At 37.6% G+C, this 20267-nt stretch overlaps 1 protein-coding gene across 1 annotated transcript; it reads left to right on the top strand.

Moving 5' to 3' along the window:
* The first annotated feature begins 30 nt into the window (after positions 1–30).
* LOC145816680 (uncharacterized) lies at positions 31–6036 on the top strand. Its single transcript, XM_082912573.1, has 2 exons — positions 31–495; positions 5751–6036. The coding sequence occupies exons 1-2, from the start codon at positions 31–33 to the stop codon at positions 5844–5846; spliced, it is 561 nt and encodes a 186-aa protein (XP_082768699.1). The 3' UTR covers positions 5847–6036.
* Positions 6037–20267: the final 14231 nt, after the last annotated feature.

The following is a 20267-nucleotide window of genomic DNA, read 5'->3' as shown; positions in this document are numbered from 1 at the left end:
CTTCAAATCCCGAAGCCTTGATCTGTCTCGATGGTCTCAGTTTCTCCGATCGACAAATCGAGAAAGAAGATGACCAGAGCGATGTCGGAGACCGATCTCAGAGAACTTTCATTGGAGGAAGAGGAGGAGGAGAGACAGGAGGGTTTTGCTTCGAGATCGGATTCGTTGGATCGAGTGTTGTTTTTAGGCTCTGGATTGGATGAGATTGTGGTTGATGAGGAGTGTGATGTTGTTGGGGTAAGGGATTGGAAATTGGGGGGTGTTATTGTGGGTGGTGGTGCTGGATACGGCGGAGGTGGAAGTTTGACCGGTGGTGGTGGTGGTAGAGGAGGAAGAGGAGGAGGAGGATCGGGCGGTGGTGATGGGGATGGGAGTTCTGGGTATTGGGATTCAAATCATGGGAATAACATCATGGAGGAGTATTATCAGAAGATGATTGACGCATACCCTGGAGATGCTCTGCTTCTTAGCAATTATGCTAAATTCTTGAAAGAGGTATATATACACTACAGTTCACTTTCACTCTTTGTTTGGAATGAATCATGGTTTTATGCAGAAAAAAAAAAGGATTGTTAACTTTTGGAGAACACAAGAATAAAAGAAACAACATTTTCATTCAACTAGAAAGGAAAATTTTGAAGGAAGTAAGAAATTTTAATTGAACTAAGAGTTGGTTTGGATTGATGAGGATTTCAAAGCGAAGAGAAGAACGAAACCCTTCCCCTTTGAACCGTCGATCGTCGCTGCCACCGAAGAGAGAGCACCGTTCTAGCTAGAAGAGCCGCTGCCTAGTCTCCCTTTCTAACCCTTTCTCTTCTCCATCTCTGATTTGCCTATTTGTATTTTGATTGAATTTTTATTTTTTAATATATTTTTGGTGCGTGGCGCTAAAACATTTTGTTTTGCCACCTATTTTTTTTTAATACTATTTACGACATAAATTGTGTGTCGTAAAAAGTATGATATTTTTAATGGCTAGCATTTTTTGCGCCGTGAAAAGTGTAATACTTTTAACGGCTAACGTACGTGTGTCGTGTATAATTGATGTATTAACGGCATGCCATATGCATGTCATAGAAGGTTTTTTAGCCGTGAATACTAATAACGATATGGTGGTTATGAGTAACCAGTTCCATAAAAGAACCTCCGGATCCAGGTAACAGATGACAGATATACTGAGCTCCATGATGGAGCCTCTGGTATGAGTAACAAAGTAAAGACATAATAAGTTCCATAACGGAACCTTCGATATCGGGTAACAACTAACAGATATCACATGATGCTAAGGATGCCACGAATACATTGTCAGAAATTGGACAATCATTCATTGTACATAACATAGCATTTCAGAAAACAGATCTTATTTTATCATACAAAAAGTAAATAAAGTTGAACATAGCTTTACTAAGTTATTACTCACAAAAGGCTCCAAAAGTAGACGGATGGTATAGGCAAATCAAATAGCTTATGGCGCGTGACCTATAACAACACATAACATGTACACATTGTAACATATGCTCGAAATTCTTTACAATTATTTTGTTTCGTTCTTAGTGTGTTTGTAAGTCTTATCCTCATTATTATGTCTTAATCATGGCCTAGGAATGCTTAGGATGCGATGAGGATGCCAAAATGCACTTTGAAACACTTAGTCAATTATACTGGAAAACAGGGGCCTCGTTTGAGCGCAAATTCCTTTGCTCTAGCGGAGGGTCAAAATATGAGGGGCCGCTCGAGTGCAACTTTTTTCGCTCGAGCAGTCTATAAACTCTAAAAAAGTACTGGTTGTGTGAATTCTCCGCTCGACGCTCACTCGACCGTCGCTCGAGCATGAGACTAGAGTCCTCGCTCGAGTGCAACTCTTGTCGCTTGAGCGGTCTTCAAAACATATGAACTTCTGGGGGCTTACATTTCACACTCAAGCCAATATTTAGTCTCTTGAGTGGAATTACGCTCGAGCGCAGGATCTGTCGCTCGAGCGGAGAGGCAGAATTTGGAATTTCCAAATTGCACTCCCAAGCTTCAAACTCACCCCAAAGCTGTAAATTATGGTCTTGAGGGCCAGAAACTTGAGAAAACACATCTAAACTTGGAAAACATAGAAATTCAAGATCATTTCATGAAATCAAGGCTCAAAATTATGTCAATTGTTCAAAATCCACCTAGTGACTTTAAGAACATAACATGAATACTGCATGCATGAAATGGTTTGAGCTTCAAGTGTCCAAAACATAATCAAATGAGGTGTTTAGCTCAAAAACATGTTTAATTCTTAAACCATAGCTAAAATATGAACATGCATAGGACAAATTCTTAGACAACATGCTCTATTTGTCATGTGATACATGCGCATGCATGCATGCATCTTCTTCTTTCTACATCAATCAACTTAATTCTTGCTTCAATTCACTTAGTTCCTTTGAATACATGTGGTAAGTACTCCAATTACACAACTAAAGGCTTAATTTCTTACCTTAGGGGCCCAATTTTAGCTTAGATGTGTTGATGTTTAAGCTCACAAATCAATTCTTTCAATTCCCTTTCAAGTCTCTCTAATTCTCAAGCTTAGAGTCAAATCTTCCTACTCCCTCTCTTACTCTCACGTTTTTGCCACCAAGGATGAAGATATGAGAGTGTAAAATGTAAATGAGGGTCCACTAATGCCTTATATAGGCTAAATTAATGGTTTAATTAAATGGTTGATCAAATTACTCAATTAGACATAAGTTATTCTAATTAAATCGTTCCGAATCGACTTTCAATTGAACCTACCATAAAATTCTAAAAATTCTAACTAACACATAATTTAAGTTAATCTCGCGATCGGATGCCGATAAGGCCTTCGATTCACAGAACAGAACAGAACTACAAACAGATATTTCTACGATGGACTGATAGAAACACAAATAATGCCATACACACATCCAAATAAATTCAAAATTTCATCTTAATTATTCTTAAGCATATTTAATCATGGATTAAAGACTAATCACAGGTCGGGGTTGTTACAGTCTTTCCTTCTTAAAGAGTTTGGTCCTCCAAACTCGAGTTACCTTCATTTTGGAAGAATACTGAATCTAAAGAAAACAATTCAGGGTATCTCCTTATCATATCTTCCTCTATTTCCCAAGTTACATATATCCCTTCGTGGTTTCGTCAATCAACCTTTACCAACGGTATGTCTTTGTTTCTCAATCTTTTGATTCGGCGGTTCGCAATCTGAATTGGCCTCTCCTCATAGGTATAGTCATCTTTCAAAAGCATATGTGTTGGTTCAATGACATGTGATGGATCTCGTAGATAGTCCTGAAGCATAGATATGTGGAAAACATTATGCATATGTTCCATGACCGGTGGTAAGGCTACCCGATACGTCATTGGGTTGATCTTTTCAAGGATTTCATATGGTTCTACATATCTTGGTGCCAATTTGTCTTTCGCTCCAAACCGCGTTTGACCTTTCATTGGAGTTACTTTGATAAACACGTGATCCCCGACTTCATATTCTTTATCTCTTTTTCGGACATCTGCATAACTCTTTTGGTGACTTTGTATAGTTTTCAATTTTTGTTGAATCAATTTCACATTTTCCGTTGTTTCTTGCACAAGTTTCGGTCCAAACAAAGGTCTGTCTCCTACTTCGGTCCAACAGATCGAAGAATGGCATTTCCTACCATACAAAGCTTTATAAGGAGCCATTCCAATACTTGAGTGATAGCTATTATTATATACAAATTCAGCCAATGGTAGGTATGTAATAACCCGACCCTCGTATATGTTTTCTGGTATACTTTCAGTCCCTTACTCTATGCATTTATATGCTTGCTGTGAAATTCCATGTGAAATTGAGTTTAATTGAGTGAATCTTATGATTATAGGTTCATATCTGTCTAATAAGAGAAATATCTGTTACAATTATGATGTTTGGAATGGAAATTGGAAGCCTTAGAAGCTTAGTAATCCGAAATTGACTTTATAATTGAGATCAGCATGATTTTTAGATCATAATGTGATTTTTTGTAAAAATTTGATTTGGGATGATTAAACTGATTGAATTTTGTCTCTATTCAACCTTTATATATATATATATATATAAGTGTCTCCTTGAACATTTGACTTAGAAGCCTTCACACCAAAAATATCTCCTGAGAGAGAGAGCTAGAGAAGAACAAAGCTAGAAAGGAAGAAGAAAGTTCAACAATGAGAAGATAGGGAAATTTGAGAGAGTTTGTAGGAATTTAAGCTTAAGGTATGTATTATCTACTTTTGTTAAGCCTCTCTTGACTAATGAGCAAGGAATTCTCTACAATATAGAAGTTAGGGTTGTGATTAAGATCAAGAGAGTGTGTGTGTGTTCTTTGTTTAATTGTATTTGAAGTTGTGTTGTTGGTTTCAAGCTTTGTGATAGGAAATTTCACCTTTCCCCTCTTGATTTTACATGTTATAGGGAGTTTATCTATATACTTAGAGGGTTATATATATATATATATATATGCGCGTGGGTGTGTGTGTGTGGTTGGAACCAAACATATTTCAAACCAGGAAGAAATTGGGTTGAGCATGTGGAATTGAAGGAAGATGACTCATAATTTTTCACACATGGCTTCACATCCTCTAATCCATGTTCAGAAGTTTATCTTCTTGCATGATTTTGAAGATGGAGGATAAAACTCCATGAATTTGTTATCATGTGTATTGATGTTGACTTCACCCTTAAATTCAAGATTTAGATCCTTCACATGAAACATTAAGTTTTGTTTTGAAGTTATGATGTTTATTTTAAGTTATTTTTCTAAAGTTTTGGGCCTTGATTTTCATGAATCTAAGGTTGATTTTGCAAAAAAGAAGATTCCCTTTCAAAGCAGAATTTTAAACTGGTTTTCACCCAGACCGCTCGAGCGGCTAGGGCTACCGCATGAGCGGCCAACCTTGTTTTGGGCCAAAATGCATTCTGCAGTTCCACCGCTCGTGCGGCTAAGGCCACCGCACGAGCGGCCAGGGCACCGCACGTGCCACTAAACAGGACAGATTTTTTGATTTTTGTTTCTTTCCATTTTCTGACTTTCGGACCTTCATTTACATAGTTTTCACATGTCCTATGTCTCCATATACATCTTATGAGCATAAAATAAAATAAAATAAGAAAAGAATAGAAATAATGGAATGATCGAATGGCGGATAATTGAATAAGGTTAAGAACCAATTGCGTGACTCAAATGTATATTGAAGAATTGTGCTGTGATGTTTGTATTTGTAGGTCAAGACTTGAAGACCGCACAACCAATTTTGGAAGCCCACTGTGAGTAATAGTACGGTAGCAGTACGTTTTACTTATCATTAATAATTGTTATTAACGTTCTGTTATTCACAAGTTACCTATGATAACTTATATGAGCAATTGAAAAAGCTGTGTACATCTGTATAACTCTAATATTAGTCTGCTCTATTGATATCGGGGCCTGAGGCCGATCTGTACAATCTATTGGGCTTGAGGCCGATCTGTACAATTTGTTGGACGTAAGGTCGATCTATAAAATCTGTTAGGCCTAAGGCCGTTCTGTATGATACTGGGCTTGAAACTGCTCTGTATAGAGATTGGGCCCAAGGCCGTTCTGAAAATGTTTATAGAATAAACTTAATCATATGACCTCTGTACTAATATACATAATAACTCAAGTTTATTCATTAAATTGTTTGTGTACTATTATTCACTGAGCCATGCTCACCTTGTGTTATGTCTGTCTCTGTAGGCAATCAACTTGGAGATCAATCTTAGTTCAGCTTTGGTCACTCCTTTTTGGTCAAGCAACGTGAAGAAGCTTAAGCGCTTTGTGGGGTTCCCTTAATGACCCCTAGCTTGGTCCTTAATCTTTTGTCTAATGTGATTAAGCATGTATAACTTTCCCTACCAATATTTTTGCTACACCCCCACGTGCGGGGCTGGATCTGTATATATATTTATATATGTATGTGAATATCTGTTTCTTGTGTATCCATTTATCATATGTTGGAACTGTTTGGTGGTATATTTGTGATCCTGGCATATAGGAGTTAGCTCAATGGCTGTTATTTCATGTTGTTAATTGCTTCCGTTCAGGCCCCCTATGATATACATATCGAATTTTATGTCCGTTTTCGAATTGGTCATGCTCAACTTTTAGGGGCGAGTTTGGGGCGTGACAAGGTAGGTCCCCCAATTGCCTTAAAAATCTAGAACACACATTCTGAGCATATCTTCCAAAGTCTGTATCATTCTCTCTGATTAGCTATCTGTCTGTGGGTGATAAGCACTGCTTAGTCTTAGTTCAGTTCCCAAAGCTTGCTGTAGACTTTGCCAGAATCTTGAAGTGAACTTAGGATCTTTTTCAAGCACAATAGTTACTGGCATGTCGTGCAATCTCACAATCTCATTCACGTAGATGTTAGCCAATTTATCCGCATTACAAAGAGTTTTAATGGGCAGAAAGTGAACAGACTTAATTAAACAATCAACAATGACCCATATAGAATCCATACCTCGAGAGGAGCTAGGCAGTCCAACAATGAAGTCCATCGTGATATGCTCCCATTTCCATTCCGGTATTGGAAGTGGCTGTAGCAATCTAGCGGATCGTTGATGTTCAGCTTTAACTTGTTGGCAGTGCAAACATCTAGCCATAAAGTCAGCAATACTTTTCTTCATTCCAGGCCACCAGAAGTTTTGTTTCAAGTCATGATACATTTTTGTATTTCTCGAATGCATAGCAAATTTTGAATTTTGGGCTTCAGCCATAACATGTTTTCTCAACTCACAACAATCTAGTACACAAAGTCTATTATGAAATTTTAGTACTTCATTATCAATCACAAATCTCGGCCTCGGCTTTGATTCAATTTCATCAAAAATTTTCTTCAAAAACTCATCTTCACGTTGTTTCTCTTTAATTTCTTTAATGATTGCAAGTTAGGCAGAAATGGCAGCCAAGATCCCGCCTTGTTCATATAATACAATTTCAATCTCATTCTTTTCCAAGTCACACAATAACTCTCTCCGACCGGTGAGCAAACATGACAAATTCCCAATAGTTTTTTGGCTCAATGCATCTACAATAGTATTTGCCTTCCCTAGATGATACAGAATTTGCAAATCATAGTCCTTGATTAATTCCAGCCATCTTCTCTGCCTCATGTTTAGCTCCTTTTGGGTGAAGAAATATTTTAAGCTTTTATGATCTGTAAATACTTCACAAGTTACGCCACACAGATAATGGCGCCAGATTTTCAAAGCAAACACCATGGCTGCCAATTCAAGATCACAAGTCGGGTAGTTCTTTTCATGAGGACGGAGTTGTCGAGAGGCATAAGCAATTACTTTCCCATTCTGCATTAACACACAACCCAAACCTTTGTAGGAAACATCACTATAAATCTAAAACCCATCAGTTCCGTTTGGTAAGGTTAGATTTGGTGCAGTTACCAGTCTAGTTTTCAATTCTTGGAAGGCTGACTCCCGTTGATCATTCCAGTCAAATGGTACATTTTTTTGTGTCAACTGTGTCAATAGCATAGCAAGTTTTGAGAAATCTTTCACAAATCTTTTGTAATAACTAGCAAGTCCCAGAAAGCTTCTGATTTCTAACACATTTGTCGGTTTTGGCTAGTTTACAATAGCCTCGATTTTCTGTGGATCCACTGATACGCCATCCTCGTTGATTACATGTCCCAGAAATGCTACACTATCAAGCCAAAATTCACATTTGGAAAATTTGGCATATAACTTCTTTTCTCCCAAAAGCTGTAAAGCAGTTCTCAAATGATTCTCATGTTCTTTCCTGCTTTTGGAGTAAATCATAAATTAGAATATCATCAATAAACACAACTATAAACTCATCTAGAAATTGTTTAAAAACCCTATTGATCAGGTCCATAAAGGCTGCAGGTGCATTTGTTACCCCAAATGGCATGACTAAAAATTCATAGTGCCCATATCTAGTTCTGAATGTTGTTTTCTCTACATCTTCTGCCTTAACCTTTAACTGGTGATACCCGGATCTAAGATCTATCTTAGAGAACACTTGTGCTCCCTGCAGTTGGTCAAACAGGTTGTCTATTCGGGGTAAGGGGTATTTGTTCTTCACGGTTACTTTGTTCAATTCGCAGTCATCAATACACAGCCTCAAAGACTCGTCTTTCTTTTTAACAAACAATACTGGAGCACCCCAAGATGAAGTACACAGACGGATAAACTTTTTGTCTAGCAAGTCTTGTAATTGGGTTTTCAATTCTTTGAGTTCGGAGGTTAACATGCGGTACGGGGTTTTTGAAATTGGTTGCATCCCGTGTGCCATATCAATGGTAAATTCAATCTCCCTATTAATCAAATCCCTGGGTAATTCATTAGGAAACACATCAGGAAATTTGTTAACTACAGGGATGTTCTCAACATTAGCATTATCAATGGTTGTATTCAGGACACAACAAAAATAACTTTGACATCCTTTCCGCAACAGTTTACTAGCTTTTATAAAAGAAATTAAGTACGGTGGAAGGATTACCCCATTTCCAGCAAATACAAATTTAGGTAACCCCGAAGGTCGGAATACAACAAGTTTATTCACACAATCAATGGTAGCGAAATACTTAGTCAACCAATCCATGCCCAATATGCAATCAAAAGGATCAATTCCCAAAGACAACAAATCAACACACAACGTCACGTCACCAATCACAATATCACATGCTGGATAAACATAAGCACATACCTTGGAACCCCCAGATGGTGTAGATATAGATAACAAATAATTTATAGGTTCTACTGGTCTAGTTAATTTCTGAGAAAAGGCATGTGACACAAATGAGTGGGTAGAACCAGAATCTATTAGCACATATGCATTTTGGGCACAGATGGAAATTATACCTGACACCACAGCTTTAGTGTTCTGTATATCACCAGGCACTAAGGAAAATACTTGACCCTATCTCAGAGTTTCTTTCCCAGTATTAGCTCTTGCATTTGTTTTAGTTATAGAAGTGAATCCGTCTGAACTCGCTATAGAGTGGTTGGCATTAGTAGACCCAAGCGGGCAATCTTTCACTTCATGACCTGTCTTGCCACATTGGAAACAAGCACTAGATGTTTGGTAACACACGCCCCTATGCCTCCTTCCATAATCAGGGAAAACAGGAATAGACCCATTGCTCTGACTTGAGCTACTTGTAGACCCCGTGTTCTGCTTTTTACTTAGATAAGATCGGTCCTTTCTGAAACCATAACCAAACCTTTTTCCTCTCCATTCTGTTGTTGTTGTTGGGGCCTTACTTTGTTTCATAGCGGCTAGAGTAGCTTCAACCATTAAGGATCTGTCAAGGACTTCCACATATGTTGGCAACTTCAATACGCTTACTCAATCAAATATGTCTAAATCCAATCCTCTTTCAAATTTGCGGGCTTTCTTGTAGCCCGTGTCCGCCATATGAGGAGAAAATCTGGCTAACTCAGTGAACTTAGCCTCGTACTCAGCTACAGACATTCTGCCTTGCTTGAGTTCTTGGAATTCAGACACTTTTCGATCCCGAAAACACTGAGAGAAGTACTTGTCATAAAAGATTTCATTAAATCGAGCCCATGTCATGTTTCCATTGGTATTCTGAATCAGTAACCACTATCTCCGAGCTTCGTCTTTGAGAGTATAGGTGGACAATAAAACCTTTTGAGTCTCGGTACAGGGAAAAACTTCAAACAACTTCTCTATTTCAAGTAACCATGTCCCCGCTTTCAACGGTTCAATACCACCCAAGAAAGTTGGTGGTTTCATCATCATGAATTTCTGAGGTAGTTTGATGATGTCATTATTATCAGGTTCAACTTGTACCGGCAGAGGGGGAGGGGGCAAAGGTTATTGCCTCTGCTGTTGTGTCATTGCTTCAGTTAATACTGCAAGAATCTGTTCCATTCGGCTCATGCTAGACTCTGAGGATTCACTTGTATCATTACTTCTTGCGTTCTCCATGATGCTATAGGAAACAAGGTAATAATAAATAGAGGAATAATCTTGTTCAGTTCTTTCAATTTCATATGTTCAAGTTCAGGTTCAGATTCAGTTTCACAGTTATAGAAATTTCTTCATGCAGTCACACATGTAGATGATATGTCCCTACTTCTTTCTAGGACATCCTATAGCTCATATGGACTTGGGTGTGTGGTATAACTCATGCTCTGATACCACTCCGTCACGACCCAAACTTGTTCCTATAGGTTTAGCATCGTAATCGGCCAGTAATCCTTGGATTACTGAAGGCCTCTTAATAATATAACATATAATTAGGGGCTGCAGATGCAATATATAAACATACATAGTCCATTGAGCTGTGCTGACATATATGAGACAAAATTTTCAAAACAAACTTATATATATATATATATTCATGTGACGTCATAAATACAATAGTCTTACGTCACCCATTTACACAAATAAAGTCAAAAGGAAACTTAGCCCAAGTACAGATAAATAGAACAAAACCAAATAAAGCCTTGACATGGATCTCTCAAAAAGAACCTCCTCGGGAGGCACGGTGGTTGGCTAACAAAAGAGAATCTTAGGCTGTCAACTCTGGGCCTGATCACCTACATACATAATATAAATAGTGAACGGGAGCCCAGTGAGTAATAACTTAGTAAAGCTATGTTCAACTTTATTTACTTTTTGTATGATAAAATAAGATCTGTTTTCTGAAATGCTATGTTCTGTACAATGAATGATTATCCAATTTCTGACTATCTAATTTCTGACAATGTATTCGTGGCATCCTTAGCGTCATGTGATATCTGTTAGCTGTTATCCGGTATCGGAGGTTCCATTATGGAACTTATTATGTCTGCACTCTGTTACCCGTACTGGAGACTCCATATGGAGCTCAACATATCTGTCATCTGTTACTCGGATCCGGAAGTTCCTTTATGAAACTGGTTACTCATAACCACCATATGTTCTGCATCTGTTTTGTATCTGTTCTGTTAGAGCTAATAGATGTACCATGTATAATTAAGCATGAACTCTAATTTTTGTATATGATTTGAACAAGATTATGAATATGGATCTGCTTCCGTTTCTGAACTAAATATGAATTTGTTTTCTGAATCTGATATGGATATCATTCATTAAATCCTTTACTCCGTTATTATTCACTAGACTCCCACTCACTATTTATATTATGTGTAGGTGATCAGGCACGTGACCAGGCCCAGAGTTGACAGCCTAAGATTCTCTTTTGTCAGCCAACCATCGTGCCTCCCGATGAGGTTCCTTTTGAGAGGTCCATGTCAAGGCTTTATTTGGTTTTGTTCTGTTTATTTGTACTTGGGCTAAGTTTCCTTTTGACTTTATCTGTGTAAATGGGTGACATAAGACTATTGTATTTATGACGTCACATGAATATATATATATATATATATATAAGTTTGTTTTGAAAATTTTGTCTCATATATGTCAGCACATTTATATGTTATACTGTTAAGAGGCCTTCGGTAATCCAAGGATTACTGGCCGGTTACGATGCTAAATTTATAGGGGCGGGTTTGGGTCATAACAGTGTATGTCTTCCAACCCCCATTTCTTTCTCCCTTTTATTTACCCGCTTACAATGGATAGCATAAAGCATCATGTTTCTTTTAGCATTTTCCAGGATTTGCATCCACTTGTCTTGCATGCATAGGGTTCAGTTTATCATTCTAACAAACATCGTTATTTATTACTTCATTGAATATGTATGCTACCGCATGCTATCGAATTGACTCATATGCCATGCTAATAGTCGAGCCTAGTAGTTGCATTTTATATGTATTGCATTAGTCGCATGCATATTAGAGCATGCATTTTTCTAAATTATTTTATTTCTTTTGCCTTGCCTTCAAGTACTAAGTGAGCATTTATTGCTTTAGCATATTGCATATATGTGATTGTTACCATATTGAGCATAATACCATGAGGCTAAGTGCTTAAGTGACATACCTATTTGAATGCTAGTGGATGAAGGCTAATTGCTTAAATTGGGATGTTTTGACTAATGTATATACAAGTTCACTTTTTTTTAAGTGATGCATATTCAAAACTCTTTCCAAACAAATATAAAATCAAAGTGTTCCAAATTTTACAAAGTAGTCTATACTCGTGTGCATCACCTAGAAAAGATAGCCTAATAAATCGGAACAGGAGCATATAGTGTAAATAAGAATCACATCATGATTAGTAGAAGCCGATCTTTGATCGGGTGAGTGGGGTGCTCAATTTATGACCTTCCCCTCTCATACCTAAGTTTCCGAGCCAAGACATTTTGGTGATGATGGATAAGTGGCCTTTGGCACGAGTCTCGGGTTTCCTAAATTTTTCAAAAAAATATTTAGGTAGCGACTCTGAAATCTGGTAATACAGTTTATTTTTGGCATTTTGATTCAAAATCGATTTTCCAAAAGATTTGTCGGATTTGGATTCATTAGTGTTTATCTATTTTACATTGCACTTATGAAATTAGATTCAGAACAACGAGAGTCCAAACTGTAGGGCTAATCATATTTGAAAAGAGCACGAAAAGCAAGCTACATCCATACAAAAAAATTTAATCTTAATTATATTAATTTTTTTAAACAATTATTAAATATTAGTTTGTCTATCTTACTTATAAATTTATACATTTAACTCCTTTAACTATAAAAATGTATAATTTTCTCTTTTTATTATGACTTTAAATTATTATTTTTTAGATTGGATAATCAAAGAAACAAGTTACAAAACTTCAAAAAGAACTAACGACAAAAGAGCAGGAGGAATATCTTCAAGCCAAACAACTAAACCCTCTAAGCGACATGCCATGGGAGCCAATCCATGCGCTGACTTATTACTGTAGACACCCCATTTTTGAACGTCCTCGAGACTTGGATGTCATCGTTTAAACACTCGATGATTACCCATGTTCGTGTTCATCCTGAGTTCTCGGAGGTCTCGGCTACGCGCCTTGCCTCAGGATCTCTCGACTTGCTTGTTCTGTGCTTGGTTTTGCACCAAGGACTTGTGTGTTTTGTACCTGAGGGTAGAGAGTAGCTTGTTAGCTACCCCTAACACCCACCGGCCTTGGATTGAGGCCATCGGCCGTGTATTATTGCTACCGGCCATTGGTGAAATATACTATTGGCCGGTCGGCACTTAGTGTGGTCGACCGACCATCTGTTTGGCCGATGGCCTCCTTTTCTGGCCGGTGTCACATTTTTGCCTTTTTCAGGCATGGTGCAAGCCAGCTGTGCCAGCTGGAATGCACGGACCCTTCTCCCCATGCACGAGTGTGGCTATTTTGCCCCTTTTGCCCCTTTTTGGTTTAGCTTCTTGAGGAAGCTTGGACCTTTGTCTTAACTTCCTCAAGAAGCTTGGACACCTGTCCCAGCTTCCTAAGGAAGCCTTGGCCCTTTTGCCTTGGCTTCTTTAGGAAGCCTTGACCCTTTTGTTAGCTTCCCTTGGAAGCTTAACCTTTTCCATTGTCTATATAAGGAGCCTCCCCCTTCCTTTGTCTTGGTTCAGCAAAAACCAGAGCAAAAAATATATATATATTTGATATACACTTTCTCTCTCTATATCTCCCTCTCTCTCTTCATTTTGTATGTGTTTTATAACCTAAAAGTGTGTTTAGTTCATAGTATTGCACTAAGACACACACTATTACACCATACTTCGACTTGGGAGGCCTTGAGGATTTGTTCTTAAAGTTTTGAGCTGATTTTGATCACAAAAAGGGGCCTGAGCTTGCTGTTCTTCAAGAGTTCTTCAAGGGTGAGCACTATTCCTTTTTATCCCCCATTCTTGCACGAGCTTTTGACCTGTCTTTCATACTGATTTAAGCTTTGTGCATAACTGAAAAAAGTCTTGTATTTTCATGCTTAAGATCTTTCATTAAGGTCACTTTGGTGTTGGGGGTCGACCTCTCCCTCTTAGGCCTTGTTTGGCCCCTTTTGTCCCCTCTTTGATTGAGCTTTGAACCTTTTGTGTATTGGCCTTCTCACCACTGAAATCCAATGGATTTTTAGTGGTGAAGAAGAGGTTTTGAGGTCTTGCATAGGGGAGGGACACCCCTCTCCCCTTTTGTCTCTTTTGCTTGTGTTTAAGGCTTATAAAGGTAGCATGCATGCCTAGTTGTCTTTGGCTCCATTTCAGAGGTTTTTGGGTGTTTTTTGGTCATATTATACCTCTGTCCCATGTTGGTTTGTTGACCCTTTGCATGCATAATACATTTGCTTTGAATTTCCCTATTTTGCCTAAAAATGCATCTTGCCATTAGATCATCATGCTTGCATTTTTTTGCCTAGCTTTGTGAAGTTTTTGGTCATATTTTGCCATGCTTGAGGTCTTTTGGGTGTTGATTTGGTCATGCCTTTCATGCTTTGTATAGTCTCTTTGCATTCTAACATGTTGGCATCGGGTGTGTGAGTCATTGGCATGCATTACCTTGGCTATTTCAGTGATTTGGACTCACTTATTATGACATTTTAGATCATGTTTTGTACTTACATGCTTGCATTTGTTATCCTTTCAATGCCTTGAAGAGATGTGGTCTTACGCTCCATGTTTGAGTCCTTGTGCATGCCTATGTGTTTGAGTCCTTGGGCTGCCATTCATGTAGGTTCTAGGGTGTATTTTGATGCATTAAAACTCTATTTTTGGTTGGAAAGTCCATGCCATGTTTGGTGGGGGGAGGTATAGAGTAATGCCCTTTTGGTGACCTTGAATGCCTTTGTTTTGATGCCCATTTCATAGCATGTTTTTGGCCCTATCCCATGCATGTTCCAACCCTGTTTTGGAGTCTTCTAGGACTGTTTTAGGTCATTTTGGTCCATTGGGGTTTGATTAACATGGCCATGGTTTGACCCCTCTTGGTTGGCTTCAAGTTTGGATCATTGTTGCATGCCTTGCTTGCATGACATGGTTGATTTGGCATCTTCCTCTATGCATTTTTAGAGCTTAATATGTTAGCCTAGCATCTATGTTTGCCATCTTGTGAGTGCCCTTGAATGCTTCCTTTCATACCTTAGTCTTAGGCTCATTAGTTTGCATGCTTATTTTGCATGATTGGCATCATTACATTGCTTGGTTTGGGGTGTCAAACCAAGCGCGAATATTGAGGAGTGTTCGTACTCAAGGTGACGTAACACGTCTCAATCCTCGGTAGCCGATGTCCTTGATCTCAATATGATACAGTATTGGCACGCATTTGTTTGTTGCATGCATTTACATCAAGTTGCAAACTTGGCCTCTTAGGCCATCATGCATCGAAATGCACGATTGATGGCCCGAGGGTCGAGGGCCATGCTCCTTGGAGTTCATTGCATGATAGGGAGTGTGTCCATGCGTACATTTGCTTGAAAATTCCATGCCATACACTGCTTGCCCTCTGCTGCTGTCAATTGCAGGTTTCAGCAGGAAGATTTGGTCGATCGGCATTGTTGAGTGCCGACCGGCAAAAAATGTTTGGTCGAGAGCACAATATTTAGCCGATGAGAGTATTCTCATGGCCGGTAGCATATTCTTTTAGCCGATAACATTCCACAACACTCTAGAAGCAATTCTGGGGACTTTCACAGTCTTTAGAGGAGCAGGGCAGTGTAAACAGAGGCAACAGTGCTATGGCAGCGAGTTTCCGGGTGAGGCGAGTCAAGCACGCATCATTCACGCATCTCGAGGCAGGGCTGTGGCCACCTTCTTTCTGTATTTAATTTATTAATTAATTAGAAATTCTGTAATAATTAATTTAGTATTATTTATTCGGACTGTAATATTTATTCGGACCCTCCGAGCGAGGACAATTGTGTAATAAGCGTGCGTAAGTGTGTGTATGTCTCCCAACCCCATGTCTTTCTTCCCTTTTATTTACTTGCTTTCGATGGTTAGTCTAGGGCATGTTTCAATTAGCATACAGTATGATAGCATGCGTGCATCCATACATTTGTCTTACATGCACCGGGCTCGGCGCATCATACTAACTGCATTTGTATTTCAATTCCAAAGTTGAATACATGTTAGTTGTAGCATCGTCACATGCCATCTTAGAATAGCCGAGCCTGTTGTAGTTGCATCTTGTATGTGTTGTATTAGCCATCTTAACATGAGCTAGGATCATGCATTGATTACTAACTAGCTTTTGTTTTGGCTCGGAGTACTAGGTAACTTTTATGCTTTAGCATCTTGCATGAGTGTGAGTGTTTGCCATGACAGCATGCTTACCATGAGCCTACGTGCTTACGTGTTATAACTGCCTGAATGCCTGTGGGTGAAGGTTGGGTTACTTAAATTGGAACAATGCATTGGATGCGAATTTTAAGCCTACTTGAGAGTGGCAAAACCATATTTTCTAAGCCCACTCGAGGGTGGAAAATCCATGTCTTAGCCAACTCGCGGGTAGCACCATCAAACCATTCTCAAATAAACAAACATGAAATGTTTTGTTCCAATTTAGGCGACTTAGTCTATACTTGTTTGCTGTGCGCATCACGTAGTAAATCTAGGCTAATAACCAGAATAAGAACGTATAATATTTTTAAAATAAGATATCATGGTTAGTAGAGGCCGGTCTTCGGACGAGGTGAGAGGGGGTGCTCATAGCTGACCTTCCCCAATCGTACCCAAGTTCCCAAGCCGAGGCAACTTTGGTGATGACGGACATGTGGCCTTTGGCACCGAGTCAGGGTTTCCTAAATTCCCCCCATTAAAAAAATATTTAGGTGGCGACTCCGTATCTGGCAAAGCAGTCCATGTTTGGCACTTCTTTTCTAAAAATCTGTTTTCTCAAAACGATTTGCCGGATTTGGACTCTTTGATTCAGATTAAGAACCGTGACAAAAATCGAGTCCGAACTATAGCACGAAGGCCTCACGCGGGCGCGTCTACAATTACCTAATCGGGTCGTATATGAGATACGAAATCGTTGAAAACACCAACCCTTCTAGGAGGCTTCTTGCATAATACGTGAACAAAACGAGATAATAAATTCAAACCGTCACGGATAGCATTCACAACGGTGAGTGAGTCACTCTCAACATGAATGGCCTGAAGCCCTAATAGACGAGAGGAGCAAGTGGTAGAGAGTCCATGAATTCGGGATTGCGTTTGGTTGTAATCTTGGACAACACCATATACCACGTGCATAAATAAAGAGAATAAATTAAGGAAAATGCTAGAGGTCCCAAATTTTCTACCAAATAAATGATCAAATGTCTTACATGGGTGTGGGGCCCACAAAATTGCGGACCCCACACCCATGTGAGACATTTGATCATTTGTTTGGTAAAAAATTTGGTGTCCCTAACATTACTCATAAATTAATATTTATTGATGATTATTAAAGAGGCCTTGAAAAATGTATTACACTTGATGATTATTAAAGAGGCCTTGAAAAATGTATTACACGTGAATAGTAATTTTTTTTAAAATTTTTTTCTTGTGGAACAGAACGTGAATTGTATGGCTCCTTGTATTTTTGATGCAGACGCAGTGAATAACAGCCATTTTTTTTTTGAATTGAGCGAATAATAGCCGTTTAGTCATTTATTTTGTTACGTAAATTATAAATATATTTTTTGAGATTTGTTTAAAATACAAATTACTCCTTATAGTTTGAAAAATTATAAATATCTTTTTGTCAAAATTTTTTATTTAACATAATTAATTGAAAAAGTGAAATTTCTAATTATTCATCTATACAATAAAAAAATTATCTAAATTATTAATTGAAATAAAATTTTAACATTATAAAAAACTGTTAATTAACTTGATGATTTATTAATAAAAGGCCCTATTTGTTATGATATTAGAAACAAGAGGGACATAATGTAAATTCTAGAATCACAGGGGATAATTTGTAATTTAAGTAAATCTCAAAGGGTGTGTTTGTAATTTACCCTATTTTGTTACATAGATTTTGAGTGGTTCTATTAGCACCGATTTATTATTTTAGACTTCTCATTTCTTTGGACCCCTACTTATAAATTTTGAAACCCTTAAGATTTATTTTTTCTCCCTAAATAATACTAAAATTATCCTTGTGAAAACATTCCACTCATTCAGTTGAATGCACACCCCCATAACCCAAAAAAACCTATTTTCAAAAATCCTAATAAAGCCCACAAAGAAGAAGAAGAGCCAAGTGTGATTATTGTCTCTGTCGTCTCATCATTTTCTTCAGTTTAACCATTGTCACAGTTGGTATGCTCTCTCTCTCTCTCTCTCTCTGTTGCCTCATTCTTTTCTTCGGTGATTAATGATTGGTTACTTATTTCCGAACAAATAATAAATGTTCAGTTACCAGTTCTTGAACAAATAAACAATGTTTGGGCCTATATTCTCGAATTTTGGTCATATGTTCGGGAGTTTAGTCCCAAAAAAATGACAAACATATTTTATTATTTTTGCCTTTTTTTTATTGTAAGAAATTTACCCTTACAAGGCCAATCTCTTTTAAACTAAGAACACCATCAAAACTATGAACCTCCTCTGAACTTTTGTTGTGCTCCACTCGTCTCATGGAGTTGTGGTTGTCGAAAAAACTTCCATTCATTGCCAGAGAAGTGTAGGTAATCAAATGGTTACCGCCAAAATATTGCCACCGAAAGATTTTCAAGGTTTTGAGGGTAGGTTAGTTTTGAAGGAGGGATTTGGAAAAAATAGATGGGTAGTGATAGAGGTGGGTGTTCTCATAAACCTTAATTCATAATGTAGGGGGTGTGTGAGTTTAATTGTGAGATGAAGTGTTCCAAAATTAATAATATCTTTTTTAATAATTGTATTTAAAATTATTATTATAATAAAAAAGTTACAAATTGAGGGATCTAAAATAATTTGTAGAATGTTAATAGCAGCGCTCTAGATTTTTTTTCATGGGACCGCTGGAATAATTACGTACTACTCCCCAGCTAACTACTTCAGTTTTCAAATTTCAAAAGCCCATTACCGAAGTAATAATAGTTTTAGGGTAACTGTTTAGGTGTGTAAGATGTATGTTATATGTGCTTATATAAATTCTTACAAATATATATATATAAGTTATTTTATAAAATCATGTAAGTTTTTATAAATTTATGTAAGTTGTGATTTTTTTAATTTTTTATGGATTAACCTAAGTATGTTTGTAAAAACTTACGAATTTTGTAAGATAATTTATGTATATTTATGAAAATTTATGGAAGTACATATGGTATGCACTTGCACATTTAAGAATTGCCCTATTTGTAGTTTATAAATATGCATATGTTTTTGTTTTTCGTAAAAATTAAAATATATGGCTCCACTTGAGGAATGCATGTTGTTCAAATATGTTCTGACACGTATCTAATAAAAAAAATAAAAAAATAGACACCACATTCTTAAAAATATATTCGTGGTTCATATCTAATTGATAACAATATGTTTAGGAATATACACCAAACACAATGAGACACATATGTATTACATGAGATGAGTCTCAAATGTAAGTCTCGCATCACGTAAGACTTAACCTATATAAAACATATGTGTCTCATTTTAAGTTTGGTGTCTATATTCCTAACCTTACTAAATTGATAATTTAAATGTGGTTCGGTAAACTCCCTACTTTGTTTTGCTCCATTGCATAAATATTTTCAAATTTTAATTGGTAATGCTACGGGTCAGGAAATATTTATCAGGAAATGGTTCATGCATGAGTTGGCATTGACCAACTCATCTTGGTGTAGCCCCCATATATTATTAAAAAAAAGGAAAAAAAAGAAGAAGAGAAGTTGGAAAAACTAGAGAGAGAAAGTTGAATACCTTCTTACCATTGTCATTCTTCTCAGAACGAACTGGGGAGAGAAAGAAAGATAAGCGTCATCGGAATACCTTCTTCTCAGAACTCGTCTTTGTCATCGTTGACTAGTACTTCTCTCTTTCACTTAATTTACTGTGAATTTAGCTGTTTTCTTTTATTAAAATGTTTTGTGGTCGTTACACATCACTATCTTTGTTCAAACATTTCCTGCAACTTGTTGAATACCATCTCTTCACCTAATTCTCTGCTAGTGTGCCTCATCTGCTCGACAAAATTCCTCAACCAAATCTTCCAGTCCTACCCCAAGTGTGTGTTTATTCTTTTTCCATACACTTATTATCTAATGAGTTCCTCTTATAAATTGCTTTGAATTAAACAGTTTTCCTGATGAAAATTGTATTGTTTCGGTAACCCAATGATGGCTTTGAACGGTGTTGTTAAGCTGGGGAGTGTTGTTCCTCAACTGGGTTGGG

Source organism: Camellia sinensis, unplaced genomic scaffold (assembly GCF_055761805.1).
Source record: "Camellia sinensis isolate YWXY unplaced genomic scaffold, ASM5576180v1 Unanchor4, whole genome shotgun sequence".
Taxonomy (NCBI): domain Eukaryota; kingdom Viridiplantae; phylum Streptophyta; class Magnoliopsida; order Ericales; family Theaceae; genus Camellia; species Camellia sinensis.
This window is presented reverse-complemented; position numbering and strand designations above follow the sequence as displayed.

Excerpts from the sequence above, each read along its gene's own strand:
- LOC145816680 (XM_082912573.1), top strand. The coding sequence starts at position 31 with ATGGTCTCAGTTTCTCCGATCGACAAATCGAGAAAGAAGATGACCAGA. Across the intron at positions 496-5,750 it reads ATGCTAAATTCTTGAAAGAG|GCAATCAACTTGGAGATCAA; the intron begins GTATATATACAC and ends CTGTCTCTGTAG.